The following is a 22171-nucleotide window of genomic DNA, read 5'->3' as shown; positions in this document are numbered from 1 at the left end:
TATCCGTGTTTGCAACGCGCCCCCTAGTTATTATGACTCTATTTTTTCTTTCTCTAGAGAATACTTCAAAATTATTTTAACTTATTTATTCTTAAATATTTTCTAGTTTCCATGTATACAAATAGAAGGGTATAGAAAACTCACGAAATTAGGTGATATACCTTATTATTTATACTAGGTGGATTTGAGCCGTAAATCTACACATAATCACACACACCTACAGTAAAACCTTAATAAATTAATACTCGATAAATTAATAACCTCTCTTAAATAATAGTTTCTTCTGGTCCCGACTCGGTAAAAACCAACTAAATTATTAGTTCGATAAGTTAATATTTCGCTAAATTAATAGAATATTGCTAGTCTCGACTGTATTAATTTATAGAGATATAACTGTATATATATGTGTGATTAGTGAATAATTATTTAATAAATCTACAGTTCAAATTCACCCAACATAAATAACCAGGTGTACCATCTAATTCACAGGAAACTCTATATAAAGCTCCTCATAAGCCGATGCATAAAACATTATACACTACTTAGCTCTGTCTTCACTCTTCCCACTACACAAACACTTGTAAAATTAATCACAATGTTAAAACTCAGCAGCATATTAATCTTGCTCTCTCTCTTGTATTTTCATCACACACTTTCCACAGCAACAAAACCTTCCTCTAACACCAATCATCCAAACACAGCTAATAATGATGACGTCACCAATTTCATCAAAGCCGAATGCCGAGCCGCCACTCTCTACCCATCTCTCTGCATCCAGTGTCTCTCCACCTACAACTCCACCACAACCCCGCTGAGCAGCCATAAGCAGCTGGCTCAAGCCGCTCTCTCGGTCAGCTTATCCAGGGCTCGATCCGCGGCTACCTTCATCTCCAAGGCGGCTCGGATTAGGGGCTTGAAGCCGATCGAGTACCGAGCCGTGAATGACTGCGTGGAAAACATGGCTAGCACGGTCGACCAGCTGAGCCGAGCAGTGAAGGAGCTCGGCGGCTGGAGTGGGACCCACCACCAGGTGGACTTCAACTGGCATGAAAGCAACGTCGAGTCGTGGGTTGGGGCGGCCCTCACTTTTCAGAACACGTGCCTCGATGGATTTTCGAGCACCGTGATTGGTGGAAGTGTTGAGGTTGCTGTGAGGGTGAGGGTAATTGATTGTGCACAAGTCACCAGCAATGCTCTGGCGTTGGTCCATCGATATGCAGTCAAGCATAAATTAGTTAGTACTACTTCATCACAGAGTACTGTCAACCCGCCTTAGGCGCACACACACATCCACGTGTGTGCGTGTGTGTTTGTGCATGTTGTCTGTTATGCGTTTCGTTCAATTTTGTATAAAAAAAAAAAGTGTCGGCGTACTTTGTTGCAACTTGTAAATGACGAATGTAAATTATTTACTTGCTTTGTTCTGTATGTATTCTTTGTTTTCAATATATTAGTTAACCAAGTGTTACTCCATACTTTGTAATTGTTTCAACAAATTAAATTATAAATTTTAAACAATATTTGTATTAGTATTTGATTGGTTTTGTTATTGGATCCATCTCAAGATTGGAATAGGAACAAAATTTACATGTCAATTAGAAGTCCTAGCTGGTAACCCAAAATCAAATATTAATTAATGAAAGACATATAAATATATGGATAATTACAGTTTTCATCCCTTAAATTTGTAGCAATTTTACATTTGGTCCCCATTTTCGTCAATTTACCATTAGTCCTTCAGTTAATTAGGTGATGGGCACATGTTTGATTCCGTCTTTTATACAAAATTGACAGAAATGACTAGAAATGTTGAATTTTTTAAACATGAGGGATCAAATGTGTTTTTGGTCAACATGAAGGACCAAATATGAAATCGATGCAAACTTGAAGGATGAAAACTGTAATTTTTTTCTATAAATATAGTATACAAATAAGATGCCTTGACTTTGTGGTCAAGCACAGGTCAATGTTCCCGCCACATTTTGCGGGATATTTGCTATATTTAATTCGTAACTTGTCGTCTTCAAGTTTATTTATTTGTTTTTTTTGGTAAGGGTGTAAGAAACTTCACATTAGTTCAAACAATTATATAGATGGATTGATTAAACGACTAAACTTGCATATAGAATGTTAAGTTGGACCCAATTGGACCAAAATAAATTTAAGAAGGGGTTTGCCTGTAAATTTTAATTGAATAAAAGAAACAAGAAAGGCTGATCCCTTAATCCCAGGCTGCCTATAAAATAACTCTTAGCTTTAACAATACAAAAGATAGGAACATTATATATAAGAAGCCTTATTCTGCATCCTGATCCATTAGCTCCAATTTCAAATTTCAAGTTATTTTTCATACAAAGAAATCAAACTACATAAACATGATAATTAAGTAATATTCGAGAAATCAGAAAGTTGCATACAGAGAGCTTGAAGGAAAATCAGAACGCAAAAGCGCTCATTTACGAGACAATCGAACAAACAACATGATAAAAGACTCGCCCGACGCTGTCGGATACTTGGGACAATGCAGCAAATCAGAATCACGGGTTAACAAAATCTCCTCGTTTTCTTCATCTAAATATTTCAGTTTAAAACTTCCCATCTCCAACTTTAGTCTATTTGCCACTTCTTCAACAAGCTTCTCCATTTCCAATGGCAGACCTAGCTCAAATCTTATAGTGTCGTCGTCATATTTCGCCTTTACTATCACGGTATCATCCTTAATTGTCTGAACATTCAGGTGACTAGAACTGCTCTGATCAGTACTTGCTTGCCGCAAATTTTGGCGGTTGCTGCAAATATTCTTCTGCAGATATTTATCTGCTCTTTCTACCTCAAAGAGGGAAGGATTCTTTTTGTGGTTTTCGTTACATGGCCACCTATCGATGCCATACTCTCTGCAAGCGCGCTTTATTGTTGATTTACTAACTGCATTATTACACATCAATTTGGTTCTTGTTATATCATATAATTACTTGAAACTTGTTTTACAGAAAAAAAGAAGCAAGTTTTCGTAGACTCACCTCCGAGTTCCTTAGCAACATCTTTCAGCTTCGTCCCGAAATGTGGCTTGAGAGCCTCGAGTGTGAGATTTAGGCGGCCGGTTTTCTTCATCTTCTTTCCTTTCTTTATTTTCTTTGCGTTGACAGCCACACTGCTAATTAGATGTTCTGCTTGTGAAGTACTTGTAACAGAATCCGTGTCATCAACAACAATAATTGGCCTTTGTTGGTGTCCAGAATGTTGATGCTCTCTCCCACTATATGGGACAAATTTGAATTTATTTTGCAGGCCGTTTATTTCTGATAAAATGAGTTCATCTTCTCCAGGAAACACAGGAACTTCGATTGCTAGTTCGTCTCCTAATTGTTGGCCCGATGCAATCGTAAAGCTTTTAAGATACCTCTTCAGTATGGGTATTAGGAAGTTCAAAAGGGACAAAATATATTCGTATTTTCCAGGACCTTGGTTTAGAAAGAACTCTAATACGTATACGAGGTTTCCAGTGTGTGTACTTTGCAAACAAATAGCAAAACGACTACCTATCCTCTCATTTTGCGTAAAATGTGCTAGGCGTTGCTCAACTATGCTAAAATGACATGAAGTTCGAAAAAAACATGACTTATTTTCCGATGCTAATACCATCCCTGTAATCCCCTTTCTGGTGTGTATATGACTAAACTCAAGCATCGTCGAATAAATAGATTCTTCAAGAGCTAATTCTTGCATGAAATCTGTCAATTCCATGCAGTTCAAGCTAATATCTTTTTCAGATGGACATCGGGTGCAAGTGGCCCAAACCTGTACCATATGCAGTTGGGGAATCTTAATGACCACTTTAAGGGCTTCTTTTATTTCACGCAGTGCCAGTTTTCGCCTATCAGTAATCTAAATTTAACATATCAACATTGTTAAAAAGGGGGAAAAAAAAAGAAGAAAAAAAATATATAAAAGCGAAGATACGTGATTTACATCGGTTTGCATGTGACTAGCTTGGAAGCTGACACGCAGGTTCGCTGCCTGCAGAGAGTTGACATTGTTTTTAGAGTAAATTGCAAATATCACCCCTGTGTAATACTTAATTGCTAAAAAAGTCCTTGTGTTATAAAAATTAGCAAAAACCCCCCTATGATTAAAAGTCAAAGGCGAAAAAGTCCATTAAAGCTGCTCGTGGTAATCACGCACAGGTTGTGCGGTTCTTTTGAAAATTTTGGGGGTAAAATGACATAAACACCCTTTTATACATATAAATAAAAAATGTATGTTAAATTTGATGTAATTGTAAATAAATTAAATTCAAAGGACCAAATAGCAATTTTTAAAATCTTAAATCCTAATCATCTTCGTTCTCCCCATCACCCTCTCAAGTCTCAACGCCCCCACTTGGGAAAAAAAAAATCCAGCACCTAATTCTCTTCCCCAAAATTTCTGGAACTCAAAACAACACAGCCAACAACCACGGTCACTATCGCCGCCGAAGCCGCCCCTAATTCTCTCAAATCCTGTAGCTCTGTCGAAGCCGGCAGCCTCGCGAAATAATGGAGGAGAAGAGCAAGGTATCTGATGCCTCCAGATCCAAACCTCCCCATTGTTTTTCTGTTTTTTACCGTCTTCTCCGACGATGGTTTTAGAGTTTGCAAAAGAAGAAAAGGCTGTGGAACTGGTCGACGGCGCCGCCGCAGAGGAGGCAGGGGTCTGTGCAATGAATTTTGTGCGTAGTGTGTGTTTCAATCTAGGTTTAATAGTATTTTGAAAAATTACAATTCAGTCACCTAATTAAGTTTCAGAAATTTAGTAAAATTACAATTTGGCCTCTATTGTATATTAATTATAATTTTATGTTATTAATTAAAGGTTATATTTGTCTTTTCATCTCTGGTCAATGACTAAAATTTCTATAGGTGCGGTGAGCTAATAAAAAAATTATATAGGGGGGTTTTCGCTAATTTTTATAACACAAGGACTTTTTTAGCAATTAAGGATTACACAGGGGTAGTTTTTGCAATTTACTCATTGTTTTTACTTTATAAATGTAAGAAAATATTGAAGTCTCCGCTTATGTGAGAGAGAGAGAGAGATATCAAAGAGTACCTCCAATAGTTCGTTGACGTATTCAAAGGGAAAATCAGCAAATTCAAAAAATTCTAGCACCCCAACACACTCCTCCCAATCAAATCATAAGATTTAATTAAAGCGTAAGATTTGAATCAATTAAGCGCAAGTCCTTTTAATTTGTAAATAGTATTCAAGATTTGAATCGATTAAGTTTAACCATTGACAAAAACATATTAATCGAGTTAAGTGTTTATAATTAAACTCTAATATCCTTTTAATTCAATTTTAACAAAAAGATAAAAAATAAATTAATTTATAAAAATCGTAAGAATCAAATCGTAAATCGTTAGATTTAATCTAACCCGTAATACTTGAATCGATTAAATCTTACGATTTACGATTTGATTCTTACGACTTTTTTGAATTAAATTTTATTATTTTTTTAACGATAAAATTCAATAAAAAAAATACTAAACTTTAACTACTTTAACTATACATAGTTAATTCTATTAATACGCTCTTATAAATTGTTAAGCTTAACTGCACCGATTCAAACAGTTGAATATCGGTTATGAATTAAAATGACTTCAGCTCAATCGACAGTGAGTTGAGTTGAGTTTACTTCTTAAAATAGGAGGTTAGTGTAACATAAGTGATAGTACAAAGGACAAAAAAATAAGGGTAAATAACATTAAACCACCTAAACTTTTTCAGTTTTTGCGGATCACCACCTGAACAATTTTTTTTTGCACGAGTTCACCTGTACTTAATAAATTGTGTCACTTTGCCATTTTTTGCCCGTTTTCAGGTCAAAATGACCGGTTCTCAACACATGTGCGTTGCACATGACAAATTCAAGGGTATTGATGTCTTTTCCATTTTTAAAATGGAATAAATGTTTTTTTTAGGATAAATGTCTTCGGTAAGCCCTTCCAACAGCTCCCATTTCCGTATAATATCTGTAATTCAAACATAGTTTCCTATACCAACAATACCCTTTATATAGATCATCACCAACAACAGCAAAAGGTTGGTCTGAAGTAATGAGGTAATTAACTTGTTCCCCTTCCTCTTCGGCTGCCCAAAATTGTATCATATAATTACCCCGATAGAAAGACTCTGACATAAATTGCTGGAGAACTCGTTTGACTATCGCATTGATTTCACTTTCAGATTCCCTCCGAAAAACCCATCCACATTTTTCTCTAATTGATGACAAATCGTCGGCGGCGTTCAAGTAGTGTTTGAATTCAGACTCAGAGTACGTTTCATCAAATCCATCCAATCCCGTAACAATTGGCAACAAGTACTCATCATCATCTTCTAATTCGACCATCCTCTCTTCCATGTACTAAATTCGAGAACTCGCAACACACCCTTATCTTTCTCACCCTATATATTTGCTGATAAAAAAAAATGAACTAACTGTATATGTTCAAAATGTGTAAATGCCTCTATATTAAAATAATTTCTTCAAAATCAAAATCAAAAACCAAAATCGTCCCCACACGGTTATACAGTCTATTTCTTTGACCAATTCAATGGTGTAGAACGGACTTCCACTATTTATGATAGTGTAACAGGGCCAAAAAATATTTGGGCAATGTTTGGATGCATTCTTATTTTGTTTTCATTCATTCTACAAAACAAAATTGTATTTATTACACTTTTTAAATCAATTTCTCAAAATCATATCATTTTTTTTCAAAATATTTTTTTCCTATAAGAAACAAACAAAAGAAATACATAATTTTCGCAAAAAACAAAATAAAAATAAGGGCTAATATGCCATGAGCCCCTCAAAGGAAACCTAATTTGAACTAAATGACAAATCCAAATTCAATCTTTTAATTAAATCTTTAATTTTAAATAATATATGAGTCACATCCCTAATTTTTTTTAGGGTAAATTACACACACCCCCCTGAGGTAAGCTTAAATAACTGTAAGGTCCCTGTGGTATCGATAATTACATTCACCCCCCTGAAAGGTAGTTAAAAATTCTAACGGGATAATGCATTGTATACATTATTCCAATAGGGTTCTAATGGACTATTACTTTTAGCTAGTTGTGGAGATAACATAGAGTTATGGGGAGTTATGGGGTGACATGGCTCCCCCAATATTTTTTAAATCACCCATAACTCTTAGTTGTCTTCACCACTTCTTGAAACCAATAGTCCATTAGAACCCTATCGGAATAATGTATCCAATGCATTATCCCGTTAGAGTTTTTAGCTACCTTTCAGGGGGGTGAATGTAATTATCAATACCACAGGGACCTTACAGTTATTTAAGCTTACCTCAGGGGGGTGTGTGTAATTTACCCTTTTTTTTAATCCCTATCTTGCCCTTATACCCTAAATTATATAAACCTAGACATTCACGGCAATTGAGATTTATTTTTCTTCTTTTTGTTTTCTCTCCCTCTCACACGTTCTCTCTCTCCATCTTCCTCTCTCTCTCTCACACGTTCTTTCTATCTCCCCTTTCTCTCTCTCGTTCTTTGCTCTCATCTTTCTATCTTTCTCTTATTCTTCAGTAGTTGCACGAAGGCAACCACCGCCGGCAATGGAGGGAGCAGGAACATATTAATCGAGTTAAGTATTTATAATTAAACTCTAATGTCCTTTTAATTCAATTTAAACAAAAAGATAAAAATAAATTTAATTTATAAAAATCGTAAGAATCAAATCGTAAATCGTAAGATTTAATCTAACCAGTAATATTTGAATCGATTAAATCTTACGATTTACGATTTGATTCTTACGGTTTTTTCGAATTAATTTTTTTTTCTATGATAAAATTTAATAAGAAAAGATACTAAACTTTAACTACTTTACTATACATAGTTAATTCTATTAATACACTCTTATAAATTGTTGAGCTTAACTGCACCGATTCAAATCGTTGAATTGAAATGACTTCAGCCTAATCAATTCAAATCTTTGAATAGTGTTTTCGATTTGAAATCACTTGATCCTAATTGATTTAAATCTTATGATTTATGATTCGATTCAAACTTCATATTCTTTTGAAATTGATTTTTTTAAATTACACAAGTTGATATGCAATTTTGCATATTTGTAAAATTTATTATATATAGATTTGTTAATAGTGGAAATTTTTAATATATAATAATAATTATACGAGAATTAATAATTTATTTACCATTATTTATATAAATTTTACTTCATCGACGGGTCACAGTCGAACCGATCCGACCGGCCGATTTGGTCAGGTTCTACCAACATTTACCAACATTGCTCATTATCCCTTTTCCACTCCTCTCTCTTTCTACAATGATTATTCTCGTTCTTTGTTTTTTATTTTAGTTTTAATGGAACCGGTTTTTGACGATTTTATTCCGGTTTTATGAGTGGTCCAATCAGTGTTTACCCTGCTCGTAGCAATCAATCCGATCTTTTGAGCTTTCTGGATTTATGCACTGGATCTGACCGGCATGGTGAACAGTGAGCGGTCGAACCCCTCGGACCACCTTAATTGTAACTCCTCAAAATACTCTTATTGTTGATCTTATAAACATACCATACATGAATTTCAAATGAAAAATAGCTAAATTTCATGTACATGATTCATGTGCATGTAGTTCTTTAGTATACTAAGGGCCGCTTATATTGGATTAGATTGGATTAGATGAGATTTGGTTGCTTCTCTACTCACTAATTAATTATTTAGTTAGTAGCATGTTTGGTTTCTTACATTAGATCTTCTGTTAAATTGAGTTATTATATATGAATTGTCTATAAAATCACTTAGTTTACAATAATAAGATATGATTTTATGGATAATTTTTTTTAGTCACCCCCTATTAAATTAATTTCAGGGGGAGGTGTGCTACTAATTTAATGAAATAATAGTATTTAATAGCGGACTTTGATTTTAGTAGCGGGTATGAAAAAGTGTGAATCTTGTAAACATGACGTGTTATTAGCCCGCTATTAATCACCTTTTGAATTCATCAAAGCTTTGACACTTTCAGTTATACTTTTATTCACTATATATAAAGGATAGATTGATTTAGATGAATTAAAAATCCCCTAAATAAATATATTATAATTAAATTAAATTAATAAAATACAAAAAAGAAAACATGAATTATTTAACTTACTTGACTTTTATTTAATTTGACGTTACAAGGAAATATAATTTTTAATTTAAATATTGAATGAAGTGAATAATGACATCTTAAATGTTTATGTAAATTTAATATTTATTCAGTACAAACAGAATATTTGCTAATATAAAAATCACGCTTCATGTAATAGAGCAACTCCAATGCAAAACATCAAAATTGAAATATGAAATACTAACTTAATAATTAAGATAATATTTTAATATTCATTTACGATTCATCTACTCCAACCATGATTACAAAATTAATTATTAACTGGAAGTTTTTTGGTGGTTTTATTTGTAATTGACACGTGTCATTTTGTAATTGAATGTTTAGGTAGTTACTTTTTGATAACTCAATTTACAAGATGTTAATTTTACAAACAAATAGGTAGAATATCAAAATACTTATTTTGATATTCCTATTGGAATAGAAATTTTTAGTTTTGAGGTATCAAAAAAGTGATTTATGGATCTGATAATCCATTTAATACTCCTAAAGTTGCTCTGGGAACAACTAAAAGATGTTGCATTTTGAGGATAAAATTACAACTTTATTTTATTTCTAACACGGTTAATGATAAAATATGTTGAACTTTGAGTTGAGACAATGAGTTGAGTTAAGTGTATTTCTTAAAATAGGAGGAGGTTAGTGTAACTTTTATATTAGTAGTACAAAGGACAAAAAAATAATGAAATGGGAAGATGAGGGATAACCCCCTAATTTTTAAAATATATATGAGGGGGCCCAATGTTTTTTTTTTCTCTTAGGCAAAAACCTAAATTCTGAACTTAATTAGGTAGACCCCCCTGAGGCATAGTGATGTGACCATTTTACCCTCAATTATAGCATTCAAATATAAACCCTAGTTCTCTTCCCAGATCTCACTTCTTCGTTTCTCTGTCGTCAAATCTCGATTCTCTTCCTGTTTCAACTATTGTTTTCTTCCACCCACAACCCTGTTAGGATAGTAGACTAAAAATCTCGCTTTTAGCTACATAATTTTATTATTGAATTAATAAAATAGTATATTATCATTTTATGAGAATCTGCACTAGGGTATTCGATGCATTTAATTTATTGTTTGTCAATTAATTAAAAGCATAAGTCTAATATTCTAATAGTATTCGAAATGGTGTGCTACGGCACACATAAAGATAATTTTGAAAGTTCGTTTAGAATATAAAGATAAACGTTCACAATCTAGATGGAAATGGACTATCCATTGGTAAAAGATTGTAGCACAATATTTAATTGATTGGTCTTGATCACAGTAAACAGAGAATAACTTTTGTAGTTATTGTTTTGACTTATTGTGCTAGCACACCCGACATGTGTTGAGCCGGACAAAGTGAAATAATTGTTTCATCGCTGTTCATAAATGAAACTGTATTGTTTCTAGTTGACAGTATATTACTCACTCTCTTAATCCCTAGATTCCTATATTGAGTCAAATGGCCCACACTGCGTTGGGTAGAGACAATAAGAATTAATAGGTGGAAATTAATTATCGAAAGGAATCCACATCTCTGAAATATGGGATTGATAATAACCCTTGAGTAGCTTATAAGATTTGTTTATGCCAAGTCCTGGCCAGGTGAATTTCATATCCGGCATACTCAAATAATTTAAGCGGATAAGACTCATGAAAAGAAACCATTTAATTTATTTAGCAGTGAATAAATTATTTGGTGGTTATAAGATATCTTAATGTGGGGAGAATCTAAGTAATGATCGACCGGAGCTCGAATGTAATATTTGAGAATATAAACGGGAGTTCAATAATTATTTGGTAGTGGAAAATAGATAATTATTTAATGATTAATTAAATGAATTCTTTTAAGAGTTTGGATTTAATTAATTATTAGTTGCCCGATTTATATTTTCTCCTTTAGTCCCTATTGTAGCCCAATGGATTTTTTAATTAATCGAGAAAATAAAGTTCAACCAATATTATATATTGGAATTAATATAGCCAAAAATTAAGTCCACTTTGGACTGTAACTTTCGACTATATAGAGTTATAGAAGGAGTGGGATTTGTTTCCATGTAATCCTCTCTATGTGTGACTCTAATTCCTTGTGCTATATATAATAGAGATTAGGTTGATGAGAGATAAGAGTTTTTCTACACGCCTATTTCACGTGAACAGAAAATATTTTTTCTCTTCTTCTTTTCTCTCTAAGTTTCTCGATTATAGGTTTAGATTTCTTCAAGTACAAGTCCACCCTTGTAGAAGAATTATTAATTCGGGATATACAATAGAAGATTATAGTGTAGCTTCCTAACCCTTAGATCTACAATCCACCCGAAGGGTTTCTGGATAGGATCAACGGTCACGGGGATATCGATGAAGGAAGAGGACTGGAAATTTCTGGACAGCAGATTTTACGAAGGTTGAAGGCTTGACGTGGATCCTCGTTCGTGCGCCGAAGATAGAAACGAATCTGCTCTCGCGAAAACTGTAAGTCGCTAGATTAGATTTATTCCGCTTTAAACGAATCTAATCAAAGCATGTTAATATAATTAAAACCGGCTAATCTAGAACCTCTTGCGAATTTTCATTGACTCATGGGCTTCACATCCCAACAAACCCCTCGGCCGCCACCGCCACTTTGCTGCTGACCACTGCCCACCACCACCCACCGATGTTCCTCTTTTGGCCTGCGCCGCTTTCCCTCTACCTTGCGCGGCTCTCCCTTCCGGCGACTTCTCCGCCCAGCGTCCACGATGAGAGGAGAATTGGTGACGGCGTCTACGCAAGGCGGCTGCGAGCAGGGGCGGCGGCATCCTTTTCGTCGAAAATTTCGCTGGTATAATTAATTTTTGGAATAACATATTCATTTTAATCTCTTGTTTGCATATGAATTTTGAATGAGGACGATGTTAAATGCGAACCAACTGGATTGATGAAACTTTTATTTATTTTAGAAAAAAACTCAATAAATTAATGGTTTTGTTTGAGGAAATTAGCAGTAATACATGAAATCACTGTATTGCTCTCTAAATTTATTTGGTATTTTATTTTATATTGTTTGTGATGGTAGACTCATTGTTAAGGCGAGTCTTGGAATTAGTGGAGCTGCGAAGAATACTATTTTTAATTGTAATGTGTGAAACAGAAATCCGATCTTATTGTGTTCATTGCTGCAAAACAAAATAGAGACACTCAAAGTAGGTTTGGAGTTTGAAGAGGCAGATAATGTGGTTTTCTCTGTTATTGGCCGAAGTGTCTAATGGTTATTATGTCCTTAAAAGTCAACACTCAAATGTGCATAATTGCATTTTCCATTTTTATGTTCTTTTTCTCTAACTCGGATTTTTTTGTCACAGGGATTGTTGTTTTTGCTACTTCTATACGGTAAGGAATTATAAATGTTTCATGAACTAAGTCTTATTTTTGAATAATGCTAAACATTCTTTGCAAGCTACGCCCATAGTTGTCAGTATATACCGGGCAGCAGGTTCTGTATCAATAGAAGAGAGTGTTTTGTGTATGTGATTTTAATTTTATTAATAATATTAGTTGTATTGTGTTTGATGTTTTGTCTAATTGTTTTGATTTTTTTTTGTCCTTCAATTATTTTTTGGTGAATTTGTTTGGATAATGGATTTATTGAGTTTTTTTTTTTTTATAATCGGTCGACGTTGTTGCTTTGATTTGACTATGATTGGCCATATCTGAGAAAAAAAGAAAAAAATATAGCTTTTCGTATAAAGTTCGATATAATTTGCATTTTCCATTTTTCTTTTCGTTTTCTCTAACTGGTATTTTTTTTGCCACATGGATTGTTGTTTTTGCCACTTCTATACAGTAAGAAATGATGGGGACAAGTGCTTTACTACATGTTACTATAGTCATATATGGTAACATGACTATATGTTACTATGGTCATATATAGTAACATTACTACATATATGGTAACATGACTATATGTTACATAGTCATATATAGTAACATGACTACATGTTACTATAGTCATATATAGTAACATGTAGTCATGTCTGGGTTATGTGTGTTTTTAATATAGAGTGATGATGATGATTTTGTTCTTTATTGAAGAACATATGCATGTGATTGTGTATTTCGATCTATATTTGTGCAATTTGATATATAATATCAATATTTATTTCGATCTATATTTGTACAAGTTGATTTATAATATCAAGAATTAAGTTGTGATTTTTGTTGTAGGTGTCGATGAAGTTTCTTTTGTATATAATCAGCGGTTTACATAGTCGGTCGACTATATATAACTATATAATTTTGAGGTGAAAAAAGGTACATGATTAGATATAACTTTGGAGTAATACTATAGTCACATGTAGTCAATTTATGTACAGGAAATTTTATAGAAAAATTAATTTTTAAAAATTAAAAAAAAGTGAAAAAAATTAAAAAAATTAAAAAATTAAAAAATTAAAAAATTAAAAAAAAAATTAAAAAAATTAAAAATTTAAATTAGAAAATATGAAAAATTTTAAAAATAAAAAGATTTAAAATAAATAATAAAAATAAAAAATAAAAATGAAAAATAATAATAAAATAAAAATTTATAATTTTTTATTAAAAATTCTGAAAAAAAAGATAAATGCAGCTCCAAAAATGCTAAATGCAGATGGCTATTATGCTGAATGCAGATGGCTATTATGCTGAATGCAGTTGGGCAAGAATTACAAATAAGGGCACAATAGTACTTTTGCCCCTCCAGGGGTATCTCAAAGAAAGAATTTTAGGGGTGGACTTATCCCTATATATTTTCCATTCTAGGGGTGTATATCAAATGGACCCTAATGAAATATAGTTTACCCTAAATATTAAAGCACACCTATTTTAATATGATAATCAAATTAAGTTAAAAGTGTTAGAAATGTTTTAGTTTAATTCTGGGAAATTAAAATTGGAAGGGAGTTTTAAAATGCATTACAAATACAATATTTGAATTTCAAACATAACTTCGTAAATTTTAAAGTATATATCTTGCCAAAATATTTAATTTTGACGATAAATTGGCAAATCAATCCACCGGATTTTGTTTATATAGAGACATACTTAGGAATTACGAATTAAATGAAATACATACCTCTGATTTGGGAATATCGCTGACATGAGCGTGGTTGGTGTGAACAGATCTCAACCTCTGAAACTGCAATAATTTTGAACAAGTATATATGTATTAATAACATCTTTGGTTAATTCCAATTATATAATTTGCAAATTGTGGTGAACTATTTGTATAGGATAAAGAAAAGCCATAAGATTTTCATATGTTATGACGACCTGTACTAGCAGATGTTATGAGCTTAAATTATCCAAATCAAAATAAATTAAAAAAATAATAATAAAAAATAAAACGGTATAGAAATGTATAGTGGTAGGGCAATGTACCAATATAAAAAGTGAAATATGACTAATAGGTTGATGGCCAAAGTATAAGAACTCCAAGACGCCATAACAATGTTGCTTGTTATTCAAATCAAAGATGGGCATGGCCATGTAGCTTCTCAGACCGCAGCGTGCAGCATAATTGCGAAATGGGAATTCAGAGGTAGAATAGAGACGCAAGTCAGGGCTGGATTCAGGGTGCTTGCTTCGGTAAGCCCTTCCAACAGCTCCCATTTCCGTATTATATCGGTGGTAATTCAAACATAGTTTCCTATACCAACAATACCCTTTATATAGATCATCACCAACAACAGCAAAAGGTTGGTCTGAAGTAATGAGGTAATTAACTTGTTCCCCTTCCTCTTCGGCTGCCCAAAATTGTATCATATAATTACCCCGATAGAAAGACTCTGACATAAATTGCTGGAGAACTCGTTTGACTATCGCATTGATTTCACTTTCAGATTCCCTCCGAAAAACCCATCCACATTTTTCTCTAATTGATGACAAATCGTCGGCGGCGTTCAAGTAGTGTTTGAATTCAGACTCAGAGTACGTTTCATCAAATCCATCCAATCCCGTAACAATTGGCAACAAGTACTCATCATCATCTTCTAATTCGACCATCCTCTCTTCCATGTACTAAATTCGAGAACTCGCAACACACCCTTATCTTTCTCACCCTATATATTTGCTGATAAAAAAAAATGAACTAACTGTATATGTTCAAAATGTGTAAATGCCTCTATATTAAAATAATTTCTTCAAAATCAAAATCAAAAACCAAAATCGTCCCCACACGGTTATACAGTCTATTTCTTTGACCAATTCAATGGTGTAGAACGGACTTCCATTGACCATTATGATAGGATACTCTAACAGGGCCAATTAATATTTGGTGGTTCATATCTTCTACTCACCAACTTAACCTGAGTAAAGGCTGATAACTAGACTAGTTAAATATCAACAAACCCTCTTCTAGTCAAATAGATTAAAGTCTCACCGGAATCTCTCGCCCACACACCGACAAAGCTTGCCTCGCCGCCGGAAAAGGCAACTCAACAGTCAACCCGCTAGCACTGCCGGAATGTTTATGAGGGAGATGATATTAATATAGTTTTATTTTTTGTTTTATTCTTTTTCAGATTTTTTATAGGGTAAGGGTATTATTGTATTTGCAAATAATAGTATTGTTTGAAAACTTGATTTGGTCGAAATTTTGGGATTGCCAATATCCATTGCCTTTATCAAATATTCAAATTGTACTTGATCGCAAACCGTAAGATTTTTAATTATTATAAAAAAGAACATATATATAAAAATGAGTATAAGTATTTTAAAGATGTAACAATTCTTTTTTTTTTTTTAATTTATAAAGTCAAACAATAAATGTTGTATCTAGACATGTTAAAATAAAATTAAATAAGATTCTTATTTTTTTTCAAAATAACATTATCAAAAACTCCACTCAAATTCAATACTATACATAACATCAATACTTCCTCTATCTCATATTATTTGTCTTTGTGGAGAATTTTTATTATAATTTATTTGTCACTTTAGAACTTAAAAAAAACATTAATTGCATATTTTTTTTATATTACCTATTATCACTCTTAATTGTTAATGACAAGGATATTATAGTATTTACTATATTGTTTTGCTATAATTTATGTATAGTTATTAAGTTTCTTAATATGTGTGCAACCACAAAAAACGACATATAATATGGGACGGAGAGAACACAATACATTGAAATATTAATGCAACTCAGGTTGAAGAGTAGAATTGAAATAATACATTGTAATATTCTTTTAATACTTGGTTTAATAGTATTTTAGGGGGGAAAAGTGTTAACGAGAACGTATTAATCATATTAATTATTTATAATCAAAGTCTAATATTTTTATAATTGATTTTTATCATAAAAAATAAAATAAATTTAAATTTCATTAAATCAAACAAAATTGCAAATCATAAAAATGGAATCGTAAATCAGAATCTCATATATATTTTTGTGTCCAACTTAAATAACTTCAAGGCCATTGGAAATCAAAATTTTGCCAATTCGAATGAAAATATTGTTCTGAAATCAGAAAATTTTGGATTCCAACGTAGAAAAAGCAAAAAAAAAAAAAAAAAAAATAAAATAAAAATAAAAAAACAACGAATTACTGAAAAAACCTATAATTTCTTACAAAAAAAAATAAACTCTTCTCACTAAATTATTCGATTGATGAATATTTTATTGTAATTAGTGGAAATATTTGGTTGAAATCTTCGGAATAAGTAATTTTCAAATAACTCGAATAACAAAATAGTTGAAATTTTTTTGTTCTTTTTGTTTTTTTGTAAAATATTTTTTTGTGTTTTTTTAATATACTGATGAGATGTATTTTATGTTTTCGATTTATAGTTTCAAAAAGATTGATGATACAAAAACAATGATTTGACTTTTGGCATCCTAAAAGAATACGACTAAAAATATTAAATTACCTTCATTAGCTTTTAATTTAATTTGGGGTGTATTTTACATGATTTATTGTGTTTCGAGTGTGCAAAGTACTTTTAATATTTTTTAAGGGGGTAAAGTGCCAAAATACAACATTTCAAAGGTGCAAAGTGGAATTAAGCCAAATATAATAGATAGAAAACCTATAGTGTTACACAAAGATATCATCACATAAGTGTGTATAACATTAACAAATGAATCAATGAATACAATAATTTGACAAAAATACAAAATTAAAGCTGGAAAAAAGCAGTCGACTACACTAGTCTATTTCCAGCTTTTTCCATCAACAACGAGTTCTGAAGATTCGAAGCCAACACGTACAACAAAAATACCGTACATTATCATCCCCAGTCGAATTAATTGTATCTTTTATTGTGATTTAATCAATCGAAAAAATTTAAATTGGAAGAATCAAGAGCTCTGTAAATATCGTCAAAAATGATTTATAAAACATGTGAGCTTTACAACCAAACCATGATCAACTTCTTCTGAAATCTCGCTGAGAAACGATACAATTTACTTGAGAATATTTTCAGATATATTTCTTGCCCACTTATGTTGTTCAAATCATAGAAGAATCCAGAACTGGTCGATATCCGAAAGGCAATAGGGTAGTAAGGGATCGTCTCTTGTTAATTGAAAAACATTACAATAAAGTCAATGTAGGGATGCCATATTTTGGAGGGGGTGGGTCTAATTTATTCTACATATCTAGGTTTAGTTCACATGATGTATTTAGATTGTCACATATATCAATTAGGGGATATGTCCAGGGAAGTCTTGCATATTATTCCTTTCGAATTGTGCATTACAAAACCAACGGAACCACTTGAACACGAATGTGAAGAAGAAGCTAATAGGGTTGGGGATCGATCCGGTCACTCACAAAACCTTCTTACACCTCATGACGAAGATCGCCACTTTTCTGCCGCCGCAAGCCCTCAAGCTGGTGAAGACGATGCTGGGTTGCTTCAAGGACAAGATGCTCCACCTCCTCACAAAGAGTCGCATTAACATCCAGATGCACCAGTTTGCGACAACAATTCTGGCGGCGGAAGCGGCGAGCGTTAGCACATAGACAAAACTGTCGAGAGTATTAAATTTGAACTGTTGGAGGCCATAAATAAGATCATTGCCACATCGCAAGAGAACGAAAGGCCTAGAGACTTTGACGAAGGAGGAGGGTTGTATTTCGACAAGAGTTTTGGTGCTTTTCCGGGATCAAATTCTTGGGTGTCCTTTCAAACCATAATCTTAGGCTCTTTGTTGTTCGTATTCAAAAGCAGAATTCAAAAAATATGTTGTTGCATGGACATCTTTTTGCAACATACATATCCCATCTATTGTCTATAGTATCAGTGTAGGGCGTGTATAGGGCGTGGGAATTTTTTTTTTTGTGTTTGAAAATGTTTATAATCCCCAAATGTGCTCTTTGCATGCCCTCGTATACATTGACCAAGGATGATTTCTCATCAGTATCGCACAACCACAACAAACGTATCAACGGTGTCATAACCCTCACAATCATCAAACAATCATCCCAAAATTTCTCATCCAATACAATTTATTTTACTTTAACTCTTTCCACTTTCCTTAAAATCAACAGTAATGACTAAAGATTGCAAATCATCTTTATGCTCATGTATGCGTTGTAAAATAATAAAGGTAATAGGAAAACAAATTGCAAGAGGACGAATAATTTCTTGCCATCCCTCTTTATTTCTTCGCCAATTCAAAGTCACATTGTGATTGTAGACAAAACAAACATCACCTTTGAAGCAAGAATAACTAAACTTTGGATGGTCTCCAAATCTCCAACATTTTTAAATATCAAATTTATACAATGAGGTGCGCATGGTGACCAAAAACTAAAATGATATTTCTCCATAAGCGTGCCACCCCGAAACTTTATAATTCGCTCCCTTGTCTGTTACCATGTGTACGACATTACGAGGACCACCCATTTCACAACCTCACTATACAAATTACATAAATTTTTAATATTTGAACAAATCTCAGATGTATCAACAGACTTGATAAATGAAATTATCTTTGGACAATAAACTAATAAGTTAATTAAATACCTCCATTATGGTGCGACATGTGTCCTCCCAATCTCATCTCATAACATGCATCATAGCATTACTTAGTAATACTTAGTAAGTTAGCACGCAAAGCATGATAAGAAGAATGCTTATATATAATTCTCATATTAGTTAGTTATCAATAGCACCTTGAAAGTAAGAAAGTAAGGTGAATTGCAACCATCAAACGGATATATGCATCATAAAATCATAACACAATTTGCCAAGTCAGTGTATTTCCACATTTTCTTATTTTGAATGCGTACTCTAATTGAAGGTTAGGAATAATGAGTTACCTTTAGACCTTTTTGACAAAATGATTCAATTCATCATAGGCTTTTTTCTTTGCCTTTGAAAACTCCTTTTAAGAAGGGATGTGTTTACCTTCACTTGATCAGTCTTCAAGGACTCCCTTTTTTTTTCCTTATTGCAAGAAAAAATATTTCCAGAATGTCCAACACGATGTTGTTTAATTCTATTAATTCCCCCACCTTTTTTTTGTTGCAGAACAAACAAATCAATATTTTTTTTTTCTTACGCACCTGTTCCCTCCGAAACATAGTTCCATGCCGAGTTCATTTTTTTTCCCTAATGGAAGTAATTGAAGAAACTTGTGCTTGTGACGAAATTGTATTACTTTCAAGCTCAACCATAATATCCTAATAAATTAAGGGGGGAAAACAATGAGTTAAAATCTTGAACACGATACGTTTTGAATCATTCAAAATGTTTCGATCACATAAGCCAACTACATCCCCTCAATAATACACCAAAATTAAAATAATCAATTCATGTAACTTAAACCAATTACGAATTACCCATCAAATAAAACAAAAAAGAATCCAAAAGTTGCAAGATTCACCTAAAAGAAAGAACTCGATCGCTTATATGACGGATTGTTGGCGGTGACGGATTGCGGCATGATGGTGGAGCCTTAGTGCATGAGATGTGCAAGCTAAGGAAAGTGATGGAGATGAATACACGTCTCTATTTATTATTTTCCCACAAGTCTGCAATTTTTTGATTTTTCTAATTCAGTTTTTTTTTTGATTAAAACTAAACCATGGTTTCACTAAGGAACATCAAAAAAAAAAAAAAAAAAAAAAATACGCCACATGTTGGAGAAAAACTAGGTTCAATGGGTGGTTGACCGATTCCCAGTTTTTACCCAGTTTGACCGGGTTCCTGCTATTTTCACCAGATTTTTCATTTCTTCAGTTTTAAGGGTCAAAATGAATTGTATTTACGGCGGTAGACCTAATTATATTATAATAGTTCTCCTAATCTAACAAAATATCTATAATATTGGACTCCTAATCATATACCAACGCCCCCCTCTCAAACTCAAAATGGGTGATAGAGTAAATCTAGGTTGTTAACCAAATCATCATGAAGTCCCTTCAAATGATATGGGGCGTAGCATCTGGAGTCACGACGTTGGTAGGCGTGCAAAATTTTTGACAACTTCGATTATCTTCTAGTTTCCGTTGATTGAATAGACCGGGTAACAACGATCTTGATGGTACCTTGATAAGAATTCATAATATTGATTGGAACGTCGTGTACGGCGGTGAATGTAGCACAACCGTGATTTATGGTGTTTTTCTTAGCGATTGAAGCACAATAAAGAAGAAACGTCAAGAACGAGATTAGTATAGGAAAAAGTACATTCACCGGTGAACAACAATGATTTATAGAGTTCTTTTGTCCGAGTGGAACCGAGTGAAATATGGAGAAACACAAAAAATAAGATTGAAAACAAAATATGGGCATCTTCAATGGAGTAAGCAAACTCCATTTGGCTTCAAAATTTAGAAATTGTGGAAGAAAATTCCACACCAACAAGAAATTTAGTGGGGCTCTAAATTTTTAGATTTGTGCATAATCTCCAAACTTGTTCCTAAATATAGGACTTTGTTTGGAGACTCATGTGTATTTTATGGGACATTGTACAGGGACTCAAAATTATAGAGACCTCCATTGTGAGATTTTATTTTTTAGAGAGTCTAAGATTCCACCGGGTCTCCATACGGATCTTCAAAATAGAATTTGGAGACCCGATTTGCTTACTCCATTGGAGATGCCCTAAGGGCAAAATTTTACAGCGAAAACACGAGGATTAAGAAGAAACATCACAAATCATGATTATCGAGAAAAATAAGAGCAACATTTTATAGTGTATCATTTGCAACGAAGCGCGAGGAATAAGGAGAACACCAAAAACAAGATTGCATTGACATAAAAAAAACACTTGTTTATGGTGTTTCTTTGATAGAGAAAGCACCAAGAAGATGAATAAACATAATAATAATAAAAAAAAAAGAAAAAAAAAAAACCACTAAAATGTATGGCTTTGATACCATGTTAGAATACCTTATAAAATATAACTATTTTTAGCGTTCATTTAAATTGGAATTTTTTTTGTCTATTTTAGTTTTTGATTTTAGGTGTTTTCAGTTTTATTTTTTGAGGGGTTTTGCCATTATACTATGAAATCTTTGTTTTTAATTTGCAATTCTTTCATAAGGTTTAATTTCAATTTTAGGGTTTCTTTTAGATTTCAGGGGTTTTCATTTTTTTTGGGTTAATTACAAACACCCCCCTGAGGTATGGTTAAATTACAAAAACCCCCCTCTTGTTTGGATAATTACATCTACCCCCCTCAACTATGATTTTTTCTTAGACCTCCACCTTTATGGTGCCAAATTCAACATAGTCATCTAGATTCTGTGAAATGTGATGTAGTTTGTACTCTTTTTGTGTAAAAAATACAGTTTCCAATGCACCACAAACTGATATATACAAGCTAAAAATCACATATTATGATCATCTTGCTTCATAATGTAGAGTTTGAATGGGATAAAACGGGTACAAAAGCGATAATATTTCATATAATCTCGAAGATTCCACTAAATTTGATGAGTTGAGGGGGGTGTTTGTAATTATTCAAACAAGAGGGGTGTTTTTGTAATTTTACCATACCTCAGGGGGGTGTTT

The 22171-nt window shown here is 32.9% G+C and overlaps 1 protein-coding gene, 1 long non-coding RNA gene and 1 pseudogene across 5 annotated transcripts; 1 reads left to right on the top strand and 2 right to left on the bottom strand.

Moving 5' to 3' along the window:
• Nucleotides 1-494: 494 nt before the first annotated feature.
• LOC148770610 (21 kDa protein pseudogene) lies at nt 495-1353 on the top strand (annotated as a pseudogene).
• Nucleotides 1354-2285: 932 nt separating this feature from the next.
• Nucleotides 2286-15345, bottom strand: LOC105972165 (protein NLP6). 4 transcript variants are annotated; one of them, XM_088818799.1, is made up of 6 exons: nt 14579-15310; nt 14274-14336; nt 5089-5157; nt 3970-4017; nt 3021-3885; nt 2286-2925 (listed from the first exon to the last, which is right to left on the bottom strand). In XM_088818799.1, exons 1-6 carry the CDS (start codon nt 15212-15214, stop codon nt 2453-2455), a joined length of 2154 nt encoding a protein of 717 aa, XP_088674925.1. In that variant the 5' UTR covers nt 15215-15310; the 3' UTR covers nt 2286-2452. The 4 variants fall into 4 exon arrangements, with proteins under 4 accessions (XP_088674925.1, XP_088674927.1, XP_088674926.1 ...); XM_088818801.1 differs by having other exon boundaries at nt 3021-3798; XM_088818800.1 differs by lacking the exon at nt 5089-5157 and having other exon boundaries at nt 14579-15345.
• Nucleotides 15346-19348: 4003 nt separating this feature from the next.
• Nucleotides 19349-21439, bottom strand: LOC148770609 (uncharacterized). The gene is made up of 2 exons (XR_016031422.1): nt 20037-21439; nt 19349-19833 (listed from the first exon to the last, which is right to left on the bottom strand). It is a non-coding gene; the product is annotated as an uncharacterized LOC148770609 (long non-coding RNA).
• Between the last annotated feature and the right edge of the window lie 732 nt (nt 21440-22171).

This window comes from Erythranthe guttata, chromosome 5 (assembly GCF_056151865.1).
Source record: "Erythranthe guttata isolate IM_541 chromosome 5, IM_541, whole genome shotgun sequence".
Taxonomy (NCBI): Eukaryota; Viridiplantae; Streptophyta; class Magnoliopsida; order Lamiales; family Phrymaceae; genus Erythranthe; species Erythranthe guttata.
This window is presented reverse-complemented; position numbering and strand designations above follow the sequence as displayed.

What these genes read in the sequence shown, in the direction of transcription:
- LOC105972165 (XM_088818799.1), bottom strand. Translation starts at nt 15,214, where the DNA reads ATGGAAGAGAGGATGGTCGAATTAGAAGATGATGATGAGTACTTGTTG. An exon ending in ACGTCAACGAACTATTGGAG is followed by an intron (nt 4,018 to 5,088) that starts GTACTCTTTGAT and finishes AACTCTCTGCAG; the next exon opens with GCAGCGAACCTGCGTGTCAG. An exon ending in TGTTGCTAAGGAACTCGGAG is followed by an intron (nt 2,926 to 3,020) that starts GTGAGTCTACGA and finishes GTAATAATGCAG; the next exon opens with TTAGTAAATCAACAATAAAG.